General features: G+C 45.5%; 2 protein-coding genes and 1 pseudogene across 2 annotated transcripts; 2 read left to right on the top strand and 1 right to left on the bottom strand.

Moving 5' to 3' along the window:
• The first annotated feature begins 9,579 nt into the window (after positions 1 to 9,579).
• Positions 9,580 to 11,066, top strand: LOC140222630 (uncharacterized; annotated as a pseudogene).
• Positions 11,067 to 12,715: 1,649 nt separating this feature from the next.
• Positions 12,716 to 13,285, top strand: LOC117853575 (RING-H2 finger protein ATL32-like). Its single transcript, XM_034735894.2, has one exon. The coding sequence runs from the start codon at positions 12,791 to 12,793 to the stop codon at positions 13,283 to 13,285; it is 495 nt and encodes a 164-aa protein (XP_034591785.1). The 5' UTR covers positions 12,716 to 12,790.
• A 2,228-nt stretch (positions 13,286 to 15,513) lies between these two features.
• LOC117852173 (alpha-1,3-arabinosyltransferase XAT3-like) lies at positions 15,514 to 17,460 on the bottom strand. The gene is made up of 3 exons (XM_072293460.1): positions 17,328 to 17,460; positions 17,141 to 17,221; positions 15,514 to 16,703 (listed from the first exon to the last, which is right to left on the bottom strand). Exons 1-3 carry the CDS (start codon positions 17,458 to 17,460, stop codon positions 15,514 to 15,516), a joined length of 1,404 nt encoding a protein of 467 aa, XP_072149561.1.
• Positions 17,461 to 18,260: the final 800 nt, after the last annotated feature.

The following is an 18,260-nucleotide window of genomic DNA, read 5'->3' as shown; positions in this document are numbered from 1 at the left end:
GCATCTCATGCCAAGCTTGCAACGCAAGCCCCTTGCCATGTACACCACCCCCCTCTCCTCACACGCACACTGCCACAGTATCGTAACCCGCACATCTCTCGCACGTGTGACATGAGCCGAGCAAAAGCCGGAGCTTCACCTGCAAGCTTCGCGTGCCAGACCCCCTCGCTGCACTCACCCTCACTCTACTCAAGCGAGAACCCGACCCCGCAACATGACCACTCGCTGCCACCACGCACCACGTGAGCTCACCCCTGCTCTCTCCACTCGCAGAAAACCTACCGAGCTCGCACACGCTGCTGCCCAGCACTAAGACCGATGACTAGGGAAACTTGCCGCCCTCCCCGCTACGCTCCACCGTCCTCTGCTCCCGCCATCCCATTGCCTGCACCGTGCCTTTACTCCGCCTGCACGCACCGTCATCTCCGTGCCACCATCATCGCAAGCTGCTGCCCGACCACAGTGTCGCAATTCATGGTGGACGGTTGAGCCGCTGGCACAGCTCCACCCTTGTCAACTATAAAAGCCACCACCAGAAGCTCTTCGTCGCCGTCCCGAGCTCACCGAGCCGCCCAGCTCCACCGCTCATCTACCTCCTCACTCCAATTTTTTCCTCCTCTACTTTCGCATAGAGAAAGCTCACCTTCGTTGATCTTCGATGATAGGCCACCATAGCTCGATTAGTTTGTCGGTGAGCACCACCACACCATCCTCTACCTTCCCCAAGCAACAGCCCTCCCTATCCTTGCCTACACCGAGCTCCCCAAGATCTCCTGAGCCGCATCCATGGCCGCCCGGGGCCGACCTTCTTCAACCCCCTCACCCCAGCCAAGAACCCCCAGAATCGAATACCCTTGTCCTTCTCTCTCTTCCTATGCCCTCAGATCCAGAAACGGAGGACCAGAACCCAACTCTAGTGAGCCCCTGTCCGTGGACATGGCGGCGCCACCTGACGAACAACGTTGTCCTCTCTTCGTGTCTCTCTAAGACTCTCTCCCCCTCTCCGTTGTCTCCTTCCCAGGCCAAAAACATTAGTCAAACCCATAGCCCATGTACTGACCGTGTGAGCCCAAAAACATCACCAGGCCATTCACGTGCAATTAGGCCCATTAAACCCATCAGATTTATGTTAATCCATTTTCGGAATTAATTAAATAGCCAAACTTATAACTATAATATCTCATCCGTCTCAACTCCAATTTATATGATTGTTTTTCCTAAATTCTTCTAAAAACATATATTATCTATCCCTCCTATCCTCATCTCCATTTGAGCACACTTTATTTTGTGTTTGTGCTTGTTTTTCTTTTGCGCCGTTGTTGCCGTAGCTGATGGAGTGATCGAGGAGGAGAACAAGTTTGGAGGCTAGTACCGTGAGCCGGAGTACGAAGGCTAGGACCGCAAGCTGGAGCCAGAAGCCTCGTACCGTGAGTAGGAGCTTCCTGAAGGCTCTGAAGATGGCAAGTCCAACCTATTCCCTTTTGGTCATATTTATCCTAGTTTTTAAACACAACCGTAGAAGCCTTTTTAGAAATTGCATCTAGTTATATATATGCTCAAATTATTTTACTACTTGATCTAGTTAAAACCTAGTTGGATAGCTACTCCTTCAATTGATGTATCTTGATTATACCTTGATGGCTTAGGATTTTTCACTAGACATGATATGCTCTGTTTAGCTGATTACCTTGATATTAATACGATTAGAAACTGGTTACTCAACATCATTACTAATCATTTTACAAATGCAATGGTTTTACAAAAGATAAAATGTGTTGAGTGTGTTGGTGTGAGTAGGGATTAGGATTTTAGAAAAGTGATAATAAACAACTGGTGTTGATGATTATTTAGATGGGGCGGATAAGGGTTCCTTGTGTGGGACGCCTTGGAGTATTAGCTCGTGCCTGTGTGGTTGAGTATGGAAGATATCCGCCTTTTCTTGATTAAGGACCGAGTTGATGTGTCATCTTGCCGAACCCAACTTATCGTACAACCACTCGACCTTTGTGTGTGGCAAAGGATTGGTATAAATCCCACTAGCTAGCCTAATAGTCATCCATAGGTAGGTGTGTAACGGGAGGCCAAGGAGCAGGCGTAAGCAAGTATTGGATTAGTGGCCCGGTTGAAGACCTCGTAGGAAGTTTAGGAACCCCTTGGTTACCTCTCATGGGCAACTAGGCAGGACTATGCTACGGTGGGTAATGGCTTTGATGGATCTGCACCGGCACTACAGTGATCGTGTTGCAGTACCCTACTTGTGGGTAAAGTGTACACCTTTGCAAAGTTAAAACCTATTCGAATAGTCATGTCCATGGTCTTGGACAAGTTATGGATTGGTCACATAACTAGCTATTTAGGAAAGATGGGCAAACCTTTTGATGTAAATTGGATTTTGAAAATATCTAGCAAGTGTGCCGCATGCTACCGTGGACGAGGTGTCTAGTAGGACTTAAAACTTGGATTCTTTGAGTAGGATCACTCCACTCTTTTATAAATACTGTAATATGAAAAGTATGTGTCTTGCAAAAACAGCTTTATAAAACCAAACATTGCATGTATATAAAAGATTTCTTTTTGCAAAATGAACCTCGGCCTATTCCTTGAGTTATCCTTATGCATGTATTCTTATACTCTATCATAGGGTGGCGTTGGATTTTCTGAGTACATATGTACTCACCCTTGCTTTGTTGGTACAGAGGAAGACCCGGACTACGTCGTTGGTGAAGCTTTCGAGTAGAAGGTCGCCTCCGCACCCAACTTGCCTATGGCGTTGGGCTGTTAAGGATGATTCTGCTGTCGTGCAGTACTGCGTGCTGCTTATGGACTTGGATGTCCATAGGTTGCATCTACAGCCTATTTATGTTGTATGTCTTTTGAGTCTATGTTACCCGACCACTTCCTAGAGAGTTGTACGGCTTTTGTACTATCTGTTAAATAAATGTGTGTACCAGCCCTCTTGGGACTAATATTTGCATCACATTTAGTCTCTGCACAAATGGCGCGCTTCAAGTGCTTATGCCGCCCACCAGGAATATGTATTTTCCCATTCAATATATTATTTCCCGTGAGTTGTTTATAATTTTTATTTCCCACCAGTTTTTAGCCGTTAAATTGAAATATGTATCTCCAACCACATAATATATAATTCATATTATTTAAAACTGCATCGCACATAATATATAATTCACATTATTAAAAATCCAACATTTGGAATAGAGCTATTCTTTACCACGCTAATATTAAAGCTACTACGTCCATCTACGAAGATTTGTGCACTCGTCCATCATCAACAAGCCGTCTTTATCAAATAATGCTCCATCCTCTTGACAAATCTCACGTATGATGAACCTCGCCATGTACGTACAGATGTTGTCGATTTGTTTATCTTTCATCTTGCTATAGATATTGTTGACGGTAGGCATCTGCAATTATACATACAGTAAATGAACATTAGAATGTGTATTACCATTAGGAAGTTAGAACATGGCAGTTTATAAGAGACTTACGTCTTCAAGGTTTGTCCGATACCTCCCATTGTTTTTGATGAACTCGCACACATAATATCCGCATAGCATAGAGCCGGGAGGTTGCTTGTGGCACTGCAATCAAATAAAAAAAATGATGAGTTTGTTATTAATGACAAGTCTACATTATATGTTTATGTTCTTACGAATCTATGATATATTATTTTCATATCTTTCATCCTTTTTGGATTGTGGACCCCGCCTTTCAAGACAAGAGTTAGTAATACAACTTAGATGCATAGAATGTCAACATGCATTTAAGTACTGGCAAGGAATGTCTTACTTTTGTATAATACCTATGAAATCCTTGTACCTATCTCTACAATAGTTGGATGAGTCGAGGACCACTGCTTTTCATAGCTTGGGTAAAACAATGATGCAAATCCAGTGGTCTCTGCATTATACTAAAATAATTTATATTATAGATGGCATTAAATAACACCTAGTATATTTATAGTAATTAAAACTAGCTTACTCAAAATTGTAAGGAGCCATGATATAATCCCTATCAGCCTTTTTCTTCATTACTTTTGCAATGTATACTGACACTTTGTGCATTTTATCTATGTGGGCTTTTATTTTTATAGCATTTTTCTCCGCTTGTGTCTCTGCTGCTTCTATTTAGGCTTTGACCGTTTCCGTCATTTTAAGCTTGTGCTCTGGCTCGCTTATTCGTGCTGGGTCAAGGTACTCTACCTTGAACCTGTCGTGCGTCAATTCTTCCTCCCTCCATTGCATCCTGCAAATAGGTTGCTCAGGTACTTGAAATAAAATACGTATATATTTACAACTCGTGTATAAGGTACATGTTGACTTACAAGCACCATATGGAATGAGATTCACATCAAGGTGTTGTCGACGGTAAAGTCTGTGCAAATCCTCGAAATTGATCACAATCTTGTATGGGAGAACACCAAGGAAAACCTTAGTTGGGACATGCACGGTGATTGCTCGAATGCCTTGCTTCATTGCATTCATGATCCATCCATGCAGCTTATTCAGTTTCCATGAACCCTGCAGTAGATCCCACCGTTACATGAATGGTTTGCCATGCTCATAATACATTAGGACATCATCTGACGCAAAGAAATTGAGGTATTGATCTCTTTCTTTTGCTAAGAGGCGCTGCGAGTTACAATTTTTTCACTGAAAGATGAAGCCTTCTTCTTCAATACGTTTAAAAACTTGTCGACATCTGCTGGTGGAGCCTTTTCATATGTACTGACCATACGAGGTACCGCTTGCCTCTCGGGAGGTGGAGATGCCAACGAAGGTGATGTTGGATCATTAACTTCTAAATCATCTACCCGTTCATTGCCTTCTAGTGCTGTTGTCCCATCGTCCTCATTGAGAGCTTCTCGGACAAGTGATAGCATTGGATGGTCGTCCTCATTGTTAGCTCCCTGCACATGTGACAGCGTCGGTTGCTCCGTGTCAACCTTTGGATCTAGAAGGGGTAGTTCTTGGCTCAGCCGTGAGGTTTTTGGCGATGCATTCAGAACGATATCTCAGTGATGCCACAATATGTACTAGTTCATCGCATCATCGAGAACCTCAATCCCCTCATTAGTAGGGATGTCGATCTTTCACGACTCATCCAACATCGTAACAACTTGCACCCAGGTGTATTCTGGCGGGGGTGTCTTTGGGAACACATGACCCATTACTGCCATACCGGTTGTGACCTCTCGAAACTTATTTTGTTTCCTTCCATAAGGTATAACCAACCTGCATTGTGTATCCACTTGTATGTCATCAATGGGATACCTCATGTTTGAAATGGAGCTAGCACTACTTGGAGCAACGAATCATGTCTGGGCAAGTAGCATGGTTGGTTCTGCTTGTCGTTGACCATCGGATATTGCCGGCTCAACCATCATTTGGCTCATCCCATGGTTGGCAAAGAACTCGAAGAACTCCTGCTTGTCAATTTCTCTCATCTTCTCTTCAAGTTTTTCTTATAATGGTCGCGCTTCCTGTAGCTTGCTTGGTCGATGGGGAATGCTTTAGCCTAGGGCAATGTTGATGACACCCCTCGAACATGCCCAAAGTGCTCCGCGGTTCTGATCGTGGCGGTTAGCTGATCTTTCTCCCTATCGGGCTTGGAAAGATCCTTCTTTTGCACCTCGGCGAGCTATTCCAACCTCTCGTAAATTTGGTCTATTGTGGGGTGTTTGAATTTAACCTTGCCGTTGGGTGTTACAGTCAGAATTCGAGCTAGTACCCAATTCCTACTGCGCTGATCCAAGCCTGCGAACATATCTAGTAAACCAGCTCTCCTCCCTTCTTCTTGCTCTCTCCTCCATTTAGCGATCTTGGCAGCATACCCTCCCGCACCCAAGTGATGGGGGTTCTCAGTGGTTTTCATAGCCTTTGCGGTATTTTGTTTGCTCCAGACTTTTGCTTTCGGCGTGTTCTTCTATTGTTTGAACTCTTCCCACATTTCTGGAGGAATCTTACCGAAGTAATCCATAGCATTCTTGTCTTTCTGTACATATTCTTTATTAAGAGTAGACCTCCAATTCCTGAAACATGTCACAAATAGGCCCTTAGCAAAGTTTCTTGCAAAATTTCTTTTGACCTTCAGAAAAAGTGAACCTTTCTTTCAATGTGGCCCACAATACATCCTTTGTAGTGGTAGGCACATTCTTCCAATTACTAGTCGTGATCCATGTCTATAATTTATCCCTGACAATAGCTCCACATATGTTCTGAAACCTAGCAGATATCCCCTCAGCTAATACGGGCTCACCTTTGGTGCCAACCTCTTTTATTACGAGACTACCTTTTTCAGGAATCTGGTTTCAGCTTCGTTGCCCACATTTCCTTTTCGGATTACTACTAGAAGCGGTAGTAGCCGAAGGTTGTGCTGCAGAGGCATCTACCTCCTATTAATGCAGAGTAGATGTTCTACGACGTCGCGGCGGGGAATGCACCGGGAATTGGTCATCGACAATAGGTTGAGTTCATCATCTTCATGTGAACAACAAACGTATCACTAGCTAATATATGAATGTGCATGCAGGTACCAGATGATCCACGGTTGGATCGTATTTAGGGTCATCTTCATCTAGATGCCTGCGAGACTTAGGTGAGCTGGGTTCATACTCAGGTGGAGTAGAATATGATCCACAATCGTCATCAGAATCATAATCCTCCTTGGTTTGTAATCTTCTTTTGCTTCGTATGTGTTTTTTGGCACAAAGTTAGGCTTCGGGAGCAAATTGCCCAGCAGAGTAAAAAGATCATTGAAACTATTGTCTTTCCAGCCGAATTTAGCCTTCAGGATCAGAAGATGAAGGATGAAACGCAACACTGTCCACTCCTTCCCACATCCCTCATGCATAGGGTCCTTTGCTACGTTCTTGAGTGTCTCGAAATTCTCTAACTCTTTAGCACTCCCTAGCAACACTTCTGATTCAATGTGGCGCAACATGTCCTCCATATCAACATCACGTTCCTCGTCCACCTGTGGTTCCACACGTGCATCTATTTGATCACCATTTTGATCTCCACAGTCATAATTATCATCCATCATAACATGATTATTTTCGTTTGCATCATCACCACCCACTTCATCAGAGCCAGTATCAATGTTTGTATTGTTGAAAATACCTCCTACCTCACCATGGTGGGATCAAATTGTGTATCCATCCACAAAACCTCACTTTATCAAATGTCTCTTGATGACATCAGTATCCTCCCATACAAAATTGTTGCTACAGTCAAAACACAAACAACGTAGTTGCTTTGTCTTGCAAATGCGAGCATGCTTCTCCGCAGCCTCCACAACCTTTAATACCTCTGACATGAAAGTATGCGATGTCTCCGTATGCCATACATCCATGCTCTATGATGCATCTTTAACAACTTATGACAACAATTCTATGTTATATTAACTAATTTAATAAGCTATGGGTCACACTTCTATAAACTCAATTAAATATGGATGTAGTAACTAATAAGTAGGAAGAAATATAATAAAAACAAATTCTATATTACCCTAAATAAAACTCAATTAAACCATGGATGTAATAATTAATAAGAAGAAGGGAAAAAACTCACCTCAATTATATATTAATTCAATCAACTTCACTAATTAAAACTATAGATGTAATAATTAATAAGTAGGAAAAATATAGTCAAACTCAATTCTATATTACATTAAAATGACAAACATAACATTGTAATGGTTATAATATGACCATAGAATTTTATTTACAAAAATAATCCATCTCTAGTTATTTTCTCTCTCTCTTCCCTCCTCTCTCTTCTAGGTCTAGATCTAGATCTAGATCACAACCTAATGACAGGGGTGGGCCCACTTAGATTCAATGGTATTCAATTGAATACCCATTATTTTTGCAAAAAAATTTCATATATATAGTGTATTTTAGGTATATGTATGAAAAACAAAAATATAGAAGTAGCACAGACCAACTTCGCTTTCTGGCCCAACTGGCCAACTGGCCCATCCGGCCCATCCGCCCCACTCGAGTGCTCCCCCCGCCCCCCCCCCACGCCTGAGCACGCACACACCAGGCAGCCGCCGCTAGGGATTCACGACGCGCGAACCCTAGCCTGCGGCGGCGACAGACCGGCAGTGGCGGCCAGGCAGCGGCGCGGCGCCTGGCGGTAAGCGGCGGCTGGGGGGGCGGAGGCACGTCGGTGGCGGGCCGCGAGCGCCTGGTGCCTGCACGCGCACGGAGCCGGAGCGGCAGGCCGGCGGCTCCGCGGTGGCCGGTGAGCAGGCGGCGGCTGGGGGGGTGGAGGCGCGTCAGCAGCGGGCCGCGGGCGGCCGGTGCGGTGCGCGCGGCGCGCCTCGGCGCCTGGCGCCTGCACGCGCACAGACCCCAGTCCCCGGAGCGGCGGGCCGGCGGCTCCGCGGCAGGCCGACGGCCGGCGAGCAGGCGGTGGCAGGTGCACTACTGCCTACTGGCCGCCGTTCGACCCGGCACGGGCACGCGGCGACCGGCGAGCCGGCGCCAACAGTACTGCCCCCAAACCTGTGAATCTGTGATTCAGTGAACTGCTGATTGTTTGTGAAATTGAGGTAAGTATTTTCAATTGTTTGTCAAATTGGAATAGCACATCAACTTGCAAAATGGGGATGCTCATGAATTTAGTTCAATGTGAAATTGTAAATATCTGATAACTTGAAATTGTGTAACTTTTAGGTTTGAACCATGAAGAGGAAGGGTAGTGCCGCTACTGATTTGAGGATTTTCATGGCAAGGGCTGCTGCAAAGAAGAGACAACCTGAACCGGAGAATGTTAATCAATCTTGCAATGAAAGTCAAATGCAAGTAGTGTTATTCCACGGACAAAGTGGTAGTGAAACAAGCACGGTACCACCTGAACCTGTGAGATCTAATCAGCCACCAAAGCACGGTACAACAGAAATTGGTGAATCCATACCCGTGGAAGAAAATGATTCTAGTGATGAAGACAAGAATGATTATGGCATTGAGCATGATCGTGGATTGAGGGCTCCGGTCTCAAGCTATGATGTCAATGACCAAGATTCAGTTAGAAGGGCATACATTGCATTGGGGCCATGTCAACCAAAGATGAAGAGGGATGCTTTTACGCAACATGATTGTGGAGGTATGCGCTGCTTCCAACATAGGTGGTTTGCTGAATTTAAGTGGATTGAGTATAGTGTGGATAAAGATGCTGCATTTTGCTTTGTTTGCTATTTGTTCAAAGATAGCTGCAAATTTTCTGGTGGAGATGCTTTTGTTGTTGAAGGGTTTAGAAATTGGAATATGAAAAGGAGAATTCATAGGCATGTTGGTGCTATCGATAGTGCTCATAGTGAAGCTGAAGAGAAATATAGATTGTTCACGAGACCTAAGGCATCAATCTGTGAATCTGTTGCATCAAACACTGCACAATTCAAGGCTAAGTATCTAGCTTGCTTGACATGGTCACTTAAGTGCATAAGATTTCTGTTGCGTCAAGGGTTGGCTTTTAGGGGTCATGATCAAACAAAGGATTCACTCAACAAGGGGAATTTTCGGGAACTTTTAGCATGGCTAGCAGGAATCAAGAGATGGGCTTAGCAAGGTCAGGTGATACACGATGGGGATCTCACTACAGAACTGTAATGCATGTTATGTTCTTGTATCCTTCAATCAAGAAAGTTCCCTTTAGGATTGGGAATGAAAGTAAAGGAGCTGAGGCTAATGGGGCTCAAACTATGCTCACAGTATTTAAGTCCTTTGAGTTTGTTTTCCTGCTACACTTGATGAATGAAATATTTGGATACACCAATGACTTGTGCAATGCTTTGCAAAAGAGGGAGCAAGATATCGTAAATGCAATGGATCTTCTGGAGTTCACAAAGGTAGAATTGGATGTTTTGAGACAAGATTCTGGATGGCAAGAATTTCTTACCAAGGTCACTTCTTTTTGTGAGAAGCACAATGTTAAAGTTGTTGACATGAAAGGGAAGTATATTCCTATGCAAAGATCAAGGCAGTTCTACAGAGGTGCCATTAATTATCACCGGTTTCATGCTGATATGTTTTTGGGTGTCATTGATAGACAAGTTCAAGAGCTCAATAATAGGTTTGATGAGGTAAACACAGAGCTACTTAGATGCATGGCATCATTCAGTCTAGCTAATTCCTTTTCTGCTTTTAATGTTGAGAACTTGGTTAAGCTTGTTGGGTTCTATCCACATGACTTTGAATTTCAAGAAATAAACCAGCTTCATTTTTAGTTGCACCACTATATCAATGATGTCAGAAATGATGAAAACTTCAAAAATTTGAGAAGTCTAGCAGAGTTGTCTATGATGCTAGTTAAAGAAGGAAAGGTTTCTCGGTATGACATTGTTTATAAACTTCTCAAATTGGTGCTTGTTCTCCCTGTTGCAACTGCTGGTGTTGAGAGGGTCTTTTCTATAATGAATTTGATAAAGAACAAGAGAAGAAGTAAGATGGGGCAGGAATATTTCAATGGTTGCTTGGTCACATTGATTGAAAGGGAATTCTTCATGCAAGCTAAGGATAAGTACATCATCGCTCATTTTCAAAGCATTGCAGTACGAAAAGTTGTCCTATAGCTTGTAAGTTATAATCTTTGTTACCATTTTACTGTTTTAACCTCTATTTATTTCACATGTTGCCACTTTGATATGTTGATCATTAGTAGCTGGATAATTTCAATTTCTGATAAATTTTATTAATCAATGATGCTGCTACCACTTAATTATTATGTGTTATAAAACTATAATTTAGTCTGTCATTTTTTTTCTTGCCATCTTCAATTTTGAATACCTATAGTCCAAATCATGCGCCCGCCACTGCCTAATGAAGCTAGAAATGATAGATAGAAGTTGACAAAAAAGGTTGGAATGGCAGAAACTCACCTTATATAGCTACCTCCTCCAAAGAAATCAAGAGCAAAACTTTCCCCATTAGATTTGGTGTTTTTGGAGCTTTTCCTGAGCTCCTCTCAGGCAAGCTCCCAATATAAGATTGGCTAGGGAACAAGCTGCCTGCGGCCTTATCTAGGCAAGGTTTGTGTTGGCGGACGACATAAGCCACCCGCCAGCACAGATGCGGTGCACCTGTGCTGGCGGGTGCTTAGGTTGCCCACCAGCACAGTAGCATCTGTGCTGGCGGGTGCTCCCCCGCTAGCCCATGGAAACTTTGTGCTGGCGGGTGTCAATCACGCCCGCTAGCAAGATAAATTTCCTCTGCCAGCATAAATCAATTCTGGCGTAGTGTGTTAGAATTGGTTGGTGTTACAGTACTGCGTTACCAAGCTTAACCAGCTGCCAATTTTGGTTTGTATAGGCTTAAAAAACTTGGTTCCTATAGTTCCGTGTTACAATTGTGGGCATGCAAATGTATACTCCAAAAGAGAATGGACGGATTACTTGCGAAACAGACAAACAACCTATTCTGTCCGCAGCAGAATTTGCGCGGCCACCGGCGGCGCGGCATCGACCGGAGACCGGCACGCCGGGCAGGTGACGTTCGATCTCAGCCACACATCGATGCAACCCTCGTGGAACAGATGCGTGCACGCCGGAAGCTGCTTCACCACCTCCCCGCGCTGCAGCTCTCCGAGGCAGACCGCACACTCGTCGCCGCCGGCCTTCTTCTCGTACGAGTATGCCGGCACGGCTACGGTGGCGTGCGCCGACGACGTTCCTGCCGCCGGCTGTTGCACCAGGAGGCTCATCCCACTGGCCACGTTGTCGTCACCGATGTGATCGGCGAGGATCGTTAACGGCCAGTGGAGGTAGAAGAGGACGGAGACGACGACGAGGATGCTGAGGCCCCACCGAAAGCAGATGAAGTACAGCATGGAGCCGGCGAACAAGCCGAGGGGCACGAGCACGATGCACGCCATCCTGATAAAGGAACGCACCTCTGGCTCCCAAGAGTTTCATGTCGGTGAGAGTACGTAGGTGCTCAATCATCGGTAGCTAATAACAACAGAAAGATGGTGCCTTATCTGTGGCATAGTTTATGATGATGTGACGAACAGCGAGTCGTCCTAGGCGGCTTCGTCTTTAGTCAGAGGTCGACAGGAGAAATGCATTGGGGTTTACAGAGACCCGTTTCAGATTTCTTTTTCAGCAAAGTAGATTTTGGCCACTGAAATACTCGAATTGGAAGAAACTAATCACCACGTCGATCAGCAAAATGTGGCCCCTAACCGTCGGTCACTCCAACACCAGAACTGACTTTCCATTTCGAGCATTAGTACCGGTCAGTACAAGGTATGGTCTCCCTCCGTTTTAAATTGTAAGTTATTTTAGCTTTTCTACGTTCATAGATGTTTGTATGCATCTAAGCATACACTATATTTAGGTGCATAGCAAAAACTATATATCTAGAAAAATTAAAACGGCTTACATTTTAGGACGGAGGGAGTAGCATTTTCTAGCTAGTATATAAGCATGTCATCAGACATAAAAAATCGCTGCGTTCTCAAGAGACTGGAAGATAGGAGAAACCACAATAGTCTGTATTCTTATATGTTAATCCTTTTTCCGGTTACAAATGGGACTACACTTTGCGAAATTGTGCTCTTTTGGAAACATCGGAACACGTAAACTACAAGGAGGAATTTTGTCTCCGCTGATGAGGTCACCTTTCATGGTTACACTGGCCGGCACACATGGAATTAAGCAAGTCTCGAATCCCACTCCCAGCGAACTGACCGAGGTACATGCTTTCGAGCACAAAACTATGTACTAGACGATTAAATCAGCTTCAAGTCTTCAATTCATCTCCCACACCATGCCGCTGAAGCTCGCCATGATCGTCGTCCCACCGTTGTGCATGACATGCGTGGTGCTGAAACTGGCCGGCGTCTCTTGGCGGACCACGGCGCAGGTCGCCGCCGCCATGGTCGTCTTCGTCGCCGTCATCGGGCTCTGCGACCGCTTGAGGCAACGACCCTCACCTTGGCAGCAACCGGCGGCGGGGTCCATGGCGGCTCCTGCACAGGAGGCGGTCCTCGGGCTTGGCGCGTCCGCCATCGCCAGCCTGCCGGTGTACAAGTACAAGAAGAAGACCGGCGGCGCCGGCGACGAGTGCTCCGTCTGCCTCGGCGAGATAAAGCCAAAGGAGACGGTGAAGCAGCTCCCCGTCTGCACGCACTTGTTCCACGAAGGGTGCATCGACGTGTGGCTGCGGTCTCACTGGACGTGCCCGGTGTGCCGGACTCCTGTCAACGCAGCGGCGCCTGTGCCGGCGACTATGGAGATTGGAGGGCACACTCAGGCCAACTGAATTATTGCCTTAGTTATAACACTAACATTTTGTTTCTGGCAATTCCATTTCATTTTGGACTCTGTTTTGGGAGCACAGCTTGTTTTTCTCAGTGAAAAAGGGTTTACTTTACACTTCGTTTGGGATTGCTGGTGGCCAAGGATATGCAAACTTCATGAAGGAAAAAATTCATGAAGTAGGGTAAAATATGTCCTTGAGATATCAATATTGGCCACCAGGGTTTTCAATTTAGTTTTTCACTTTTTTGGTCGTCTTCGAAATCAACGATTTTCGGTCAAATATTTTACTGAAATTTGGAAAATTTGAATATTTTTCAAGCTTATCAAATCTTCTATACAAATAATATTTGCATGTTTGGCAATGGTCTGGTCAGTTTAGCACACAGGACAGGTGCCGAGACCGAAGGCCTGGCAGCTTCTTTATTTTTTTTATTTCCGCGAAGCAGTGGACCCAACATACTGTGCTACGAAAGGATATGTGTTTACCGGACCATATCTACGCTATATAATCCGACTTTATTTCAAAATTTAGAAATGTTTTGACCCAAATTGGTATTTTCATTCACCTTCGAAAAGTGCAAAATTCCATCGAAATTTGGACCATATCTAAGCTATATAATCCGACTTTATTTCAAAGTTTATGAAATGTTTTGATCCAAATTGGTATTTTCATTCACCTTCGAAAAAGTGCGAAATTTCATCGAATTTTTGAACCATGGTGGCCACTCTCTTTGTTATAAGTGATTGACAATGTATACGAGTGCATGAGAAGGGATGATGTGGAGCTAAAGCAAGGCGACCAAGCAGCATCTCTGTATTGGCTCATGTGTGCGAGCGTGAAGTGCCCCGATACGAAAAAAATATCCCTGCCGGTGCTAAAGGCCGTGCTACTGTAGCGAATGGGTCAGATATAGTTTCTGGCGCAACACGTAAAAGTTCCCAAGGTGACGTTGCGAGGATGATGACTGTCAGAGGTCCATAAGGTGTCCACTGTCTAAATTAAGGGTTAAGGTCTCGAAAAATTAGGGATTTTGGTGATTCATGGATATAGTGTTTCTGGAATTTGGATATTTCTTAGGCTCCGTTTGGGTCCAAGGAATTGGAATCTATTTAATGGAGTAGGCTAATTTATGTTGGAATGTGACATTCCACAACTTTCCAAAGTTTAGATATAAGCCTATCTTAAATTCATGGGGTGGGAGATGGAAATTGATTCTATAGATTATGGTTATTAGATGGAATTCAATTCTTATAGCACGCTCTTAGACTCGCTTCTCTATAGTAGAAGTGCAGCATACAAGTATCTCTCCCATATCACCAACTATAATATACAACTATATTCCACATACAATTATATTAGCTTAATTAATTTGTGTCTAAATTATGATTATTAGGATGGAATTCAATTCCAATGATCCAAACGGGGCCTTAAGGATTTTCTTAAATTCAACTTATTGCCCTCCCTCTCCATGCTAAAACCACGAATCCTAGGTCCTTAGCTTACTAATGCGGCACATATGCATGATTAGGGTAATAACTTAAGCAGTTGTGGGCAAAACATGATAAAAACTTAACGCCTAAGCATGATGAGCTTGCAAATGCAGATAATTATGGCATATACTTGGGAAAATTGAAACATTAACACATGAAAGCGATGTATATATAAGACCTAGACATGAGCATTTTTTCATTTGATGGGTTCTACCTTAGAGCTAAAGGCTCTAGTGCCATTGTTACGTGATAGACACGCACACCATCATTTGATAATAAACTCATCTCTTATGACTTGTAGAAGAGTCTAGGGCTTGTTTCGTGATGTCGACGGTCCTTACCGATGCTATTTAGCGCTGAAAACTCTGTCAGTGACTTGGGAGACATGCACGCGGCGGTAAGCCCCGATCAGATGCCGCCAACCTTATCGATCTCTACCGGCAACGTTTCGCTGGGAGATCATACCTTCAGCAATTTAGCCTATGATGATGAATAGATGGGTATATATTTTATTTCTGTCTAATTGACATGAGAATTTCCTTAGAGTATCTGATTAAATACACCTCGATGCGATGTAATATAATGTGATATGATACATATGTGAAAATAGCATTATTGTAGCTAGGAAACACCAATTGATTAAACACATCCTCTAGGTTAACATGCCAATCGGTTTCGTTACTCGCTCCCAGCATGTACTACTCTTAAACAAAATAAAGCTACATCACGCGCCTCAGGTCACTCTTGCAGCAGCCGCTTCACCCTCTCGAGCGTTGGCATGAATCTCGTGGTGTTGAGACGGATGCTCTGCTCCCACCAGTAATACCTCGCATTGCTCCCATTCTTGTAGAAAATGTCAGGATCCGTGATCACCGGATGGTCCTTGCCGTACTTGTCGTACAGCGTGCTCTCCTCGGCGGCGATGCTGTGCGTGACGTGCCGGACGCCCATGTGCGCCGCCGGCGTGCCGAAGAACCCCTCGCTGTGGGGCTCCATCTTCCCCCACGGGATGACGTGCAACAACACGGCGCCCGTGCGCAGGAACACCATGTTCGTCAGCCCGGCGCCGTGCACCCCCAGAAGCACGTCGCACGCGTCCACCTCCCGGGAGATTGCGTCCATGTCGGCCGCGAGGGTCGGCTCCATGCGCACCACGTCGAACCCCGCGCGCTCGATCGCCGCGACGATGGCGTCGGGGTTCACGAACCGCCGCGTCTTGCGGCGGAGGATGATCATGAGCCGGGGCTTGACGCCGCCGGATTTCACCGGAAGCGCGGCGGCCGGTGGTGGCAGGGAGTAGGCCTCCCGGACGAACGTGCGGAAGGCGAACATGTCGAGGTTGTTCGGGGCGCGCGCCGGGTCGATGTCGAGGTCGCGGTGGCCGCGGATGCCGACGATGAGGTGCGGGTAGCAGCGCACCTCCGTGTCGGTGTCGAGCATGACGACGCCATACCGCGACAGCGCCCGGAGGACGCGGCGGTACTTGGGGACGAACCAGACCGGGGCGTCGGTGGCGACGAGCTCGACCTCGCCGCCGAACGCCCGGACCGTCGTGAAGAGCGGGACCAGCACGTCGCTGAAGACGTGCCACAAGTTGTACGTCAGGCCCCCGAGCGCGAAGACCACCGCCGGCACGCCCCGCCAGACGGTGCAGCTCGGCGCCTCGTGGAGGTTGGACAGGTTGAGGGACCGGACGGTGACCTCGCGGACGGCGATGATCTTGCGGGACTGCGAGCGGATGCTCCAGGCGGCGGCCTCGGCGGTGGCGAGCTGCGACGGCGGCGGCATGTAGTAGATCCGCGACGTGTTTGTGCCGTTCGCCGTGCGTGCGTCGCCCCACATCTCGCAGCCGTCGTAGCGCTGGTCGGAGAGGTCGCAGATTGGCTTCAAAGTAGGAGGAAGAATAGATCTTGGTGCAGCTTGTTCACCTGCAGACAATGAAGGGGAAAATTTCTTTTCTAAAAAGAAAATTTAACAGGAATGTAAGGATTTGCTGGAATCATAAGAACTAGTATTTGTTCTACGAGAACTGAGTATCAACCTGTGGAATTTGTAGGAGAAATGGTGAGTTCCTTTTCGTGGTCCTGCTCTGTGACCGCTGGAGATTCTGCTGCGCTATTACCTGCAAAATGCTGATAAAAATTAGCCTTTTTTTTTTTTCTAACATACTGTAGAACCTGCAATATTTTGGTCACCGTGAATTTATTTTCCAGTAGGGAATCTTTCGATCTCGTAATCTTCATCTGAAAATGTTTCTGAAAATTTTTGAAGAGAATATCGTCTGAAGCATAGTCAGTGGCATGCAGCCCACGCACCAATATCTACTTGGCGGACAACGACGCATTGTCAGGATAGCGAGCCTCACCTAGCGGCAGTGCAAGATCAATCTTCTCCATCACCGGCGGATGATCTGCAACTCCATTTATCAACGATCCCGGCAAGATAGCTACAAAAATGCATATCAAGGATGTGAGCGAGTAGATCTCAAATGCATCAGAAGCCTAACAGATTCAGCCACTCATGGCAACAATGCACGAAAGCCAGCAGCTCACCGTTGGGACTACGGACGGCGAACTTCGGCGACACCGAGAAGTATATCAGCCGCGCCAGGAAGACGCCGGCGAATAGCCCGACGGCGAGCTTGCTCTTCGACAGACCCCGCGATGTGTTCCTGAAGGCTTTCATTTGGCATGTGTCAAGGACAATCCCGTTTCTCCTCCTCAAAAAGACTTTTCAGTTTTGGAGGTTTCACGGAATCCCGTGGTTTTTGCCTGCCCCCAGGATTTTCTGCGTTTCTGCCCCATGAATGCCTGTTACCTGCTATATTGAATTTGCTTTGCTCATCGACAGCTCCGCACCTCTCTACACATTTATTGTATACCAGTAATATTATTAGACCAATCTCAGTTCATCATCCTATTACCTAAAAATGTCATGTCAATTTTTTAATGAAATGAAACGATTACACTCAGTGCATACTTTGATTGCACAATTTCATAGATACTCTAAATCATTTAATTTTTGCGTTGTCCTATGACCAACGTGTAATGCCATGAAACTATAACATGCTCAGTGCAAGTTTCATTGGATTTCAGGAGATTGGGTAACTGTGCCAAATGAGTTTCATGGGGATGAAATTCCACCCTCCTCTCTCCTCATAAATAACCTGCCAAGTCAGCAGTTTTGCTGACGTGACATGGGATTAAATGCCATGAAACTCCCATGACACTCCCATTGCGACTAGACTTACATACAGGAAATACAAGATGAATACGATGCTTTGTCATGTTAGGATCACTACTGGAAAACGTGACATTAGTCCCGGTTGGTAGGGCTCAAAGATACCAAAAATCTATCTGGGATTAAATTTTCGAGATGAAAGGAGGTTCTTTAGTCCCAGATCAAGACAGCCTTTAGTCCCGGTTGGTAAAACTAACCAACCGGGACTGAAGGAGCGACCACGCCAGGTGCAGCATGGACCCACC

Source organism: Setaria viridis, chromosome 4 (genome assembly GCF_005286985.2).
Source record: "Setaria viridis chromosome 4, Setaria_viridis_v4.0, whole genome shotgun sequence".
In the NCBI taxonomy this organism is placed as follows: Eukaryota; Viridiplantae; Streptophyta; class Magnoliopsida; order Poales; family Poaceae; genus Setaria; species Setaria viridis.
This window is presented reverse-complemented; position numbering and strand designations above follow the sequence as displayed.